General features: G+C 44.4%; 1 protein-coding gene across 1 annotated transcript in view; it reads right to left on the bottom strand.

The window, feature by feature from the left end:
- Nucleotides 1-515: 515 nt before the first annotated feature.
- Nucleotides 516-2,619, bottom strand: part of GSK3B (glycogen synthase kinase 3 beta) — a gene marked incomplete at its 5' end in the record, with an annotated part of 51,503 nt that continues 49,399 nt past the window's right edge. The window contains one exon of the mRNA XM_009864586.1: nt 516-1,026. Coding sequence (XP_009862888.1) covers nt 959-1,026 — 68 coding nt within the window. The remainder of the gene's footprint in view (nt 1,027-2,619) is intronic.

The following is a 2,619-nucleotide window of genomic DNA, read 5'->3' as shown; positions in this document are numbered from 1 at the left end:
GCGCTGCCCGGCCGCCTCTGCCGGTCCTCTGGCTCCACGCCGGCAGGGCGAAGGAGCTGCTGCTTCGGTAAAGCTAACTGCTCGTGTTCGTGCATGTGTGTGTATTATATTATATATATAAACCCACTTGGGTAAGACTTTTCCCATAATGAAGCTGCGGGTTTCTTCATTGCTAGCACTGATATTTTTTTTTTTCTTCTTTTCTTTTTTAAACGAAAGGCTTCCACCAGCAGTTCGAGCCTTAGACACACGGCAAACCCTCCCCACCCCATTTTTTTAACCTATTTTCCTACCACGTCGTCCGCTCCCCAAACCGAGCCGGGGCTGTTCTTCAGACAACCTGGGATATGGATTCACTGACAAGAAACGCTGAGCTCTGTTGAATGACCTCTGCTAAGCTCCCGACCAAATTCAAGCTGTGCACTACATCAAAGTCCGAAACTTCACTTAAAAAGAAAATAAAAAAAGAGGTTAAAAAAAAATCCAAAACAACAAACTTCAGCAGAGAATGAGGTTTGGGTTTTTTTTGATTTGTTTTGTTTTTTTTTTTTCCTTCTTTCTGTTGTTGGGAGGGGGCATGAGGCAAGAGTCCTGGTTCTGAAGTACACAACAGCAAAACTTCCAACATGAAGAGATTGTCGAGGGGAGAGACACTGGTGTGTTGTATTGCTCCACTTTCCCTCCTCCCCCCACCTAGTCCCCTGCCCCAGACACCCTGCAGAGTGAGAATACAATGAAACTGGTTTGTATTTATAGATATTTTACAAGGTTAAATAAGAACAACAATAATAATAATAAAAAATTGAACACTAAAATGAACAGGTTGGTTGGTTTGTTGGTTTTTTCTTTTTTTTTTTTTTTCCTCTTTTTAATTTTCTTTCCAAATGTGACCAGTGTTGCTGAGCAAGACTCAAATTACTGGTGATTTTTCCTGTGCAGCTGGCTGCTTGGTACCGGTTCAGGTGGAGTTGGAGGCTGATGCTGTAGCTACACTATTGGTCTGAACTCGTTCTCCTGCGTTAACATCTGTGAACGACAGGCGAGAGGAAGGGAAGAGAGAAAAAAAAAAACAAAACAAAAAACAACCAGCATTACCTCCAAAGTACAGACACATTTGGAAAATATCTTTCAAATCTACTGCTTTATTCAGTGCTGCTCAACGGAAGTTGGATCTGCCACCCTCGGAACTGCCGCAGCAGATTAACACCAAGGCCTGAAGGCAGTAATGAGGTTTAGGGAGGAGCACAGCGCTGTCAGAGCGCTGGGTCTCTGCAGAAACCGGTCTCCGACACCACCTCATCTCAGGAGGGACAGCACTCCACAGAGACACAAGTCACAGGATCATGGGCACCTGTCAAAAGGCCATTGGCAAAAACCAAACAAACACAGGGCTTGCAAAGAAATACCAAAAAGAAATTCAGTGTAGCTGCGTTTTCTCTAAAAAAAAAGTTATTTTTTCTAAAAAACCCTATTCATAGTATCAGAAGAGGTAGTAGGAAAAAAAAATAAATAATGCACCGACTTCACCTGGAACCATCCTATGTAGCATCTAATCAGCATGACCACAGGAAGGTAAATGGCTGAACAGTTAAAACACGTAAAATGCTCAAAACAATAAATATGCGACGGGAAAAAGATATTGAGGTTTTCCTACAAGAGACCATCATGCATTTCTCCCACTTTATTTAAGAAAGGTTAACTGTAAAGCCATCAACACAGAAACAGAGAGAAAAAAAAAGACTTAGTATAGAAGAAGGCAGGCTGGACAAACAGTGCCTTGAAAAAGACACAGGGAGGGGGAAAAAGGGGTCATTAAAATCAAAAAACAGATTTAGTAACCTCACTCTGAAGGACAGTATGACCAGCACAAATAACACACACGACAAAATACAAGCAGAGGGTGCCCAGCAAACGCTTCTCCTCCAGCACAGAAGAGTTGGCAAGGCAACGCTCCCCAGTCACCTGTGAGAGAGACCCCGCTCCTCTCCTGACGCAGCCACCCAGCCGCGGCTGGAAAGGGTCACCACGAGCGAAGGCCCCGAAACAAATGAATGAGAGTCTAGAGGTGGGCAGCACTTGCTGAGAGACAAATCTCTAAGCAACGTACACAGACAATGGCAACAAAAATGGGAAATCAGACAAACAGCAACATCCAGGGATACAAGGCGCAAGTGGGAAGCGAGGACGATGCCTGTTTGAAAAGGAAATGCTGTGAGGAGCGCGTGGGAAGAAAGGGAAATCCTCCCGTGGGCAGAGGGTGCTAGATGACTGCTCTGGGAGTTTCCCATTCCCTCTTTCCTCTCACCTCAAATTAACTTCAACCTCTCTTTCACAAAAGAATGACCATCATAATTAAAAAAACCCCAGTTGAACATCAAAACTCCTGTGCAGTGTGGAAAGTTAGCCCTGAATCCAGGAGTCACCCTCCTTCATGGAGAATTTCCCTGAAGGACCAGTTCCTGAATCCCATCTGCATACAACAACGACCATGGAAATCAAAAGTGACCCAGTCACTAACAGTCTCTACACATTAAACTCTTCCTGTGTGCCTGCTCTAGATCAGTTTTCAGGTATGGATAAACTCTGGCTAATGCAGCACCTGCCACGCCTGATACAAGC

This window comes from Apaloderma vittatum, unplaced genomic scaffold (genome assembly GCF_000703405.1).
Source record: "Apaloderma vittatum isolate BGI_N311 unplaced genomic scaffold, ASM70340v1 scaffold17482, whole genome shotgun sequence".
NCBI lineage: Eukaryota > Metazoa > Chordata > Aves > Trogoniformes > Trogonidae > Apaloderma > Apaloderma vittatum.
Note: the sequence above shows the minus strand (reverse complement) of the source record. Positions and strands in the feature narration are given on the sequence as shown.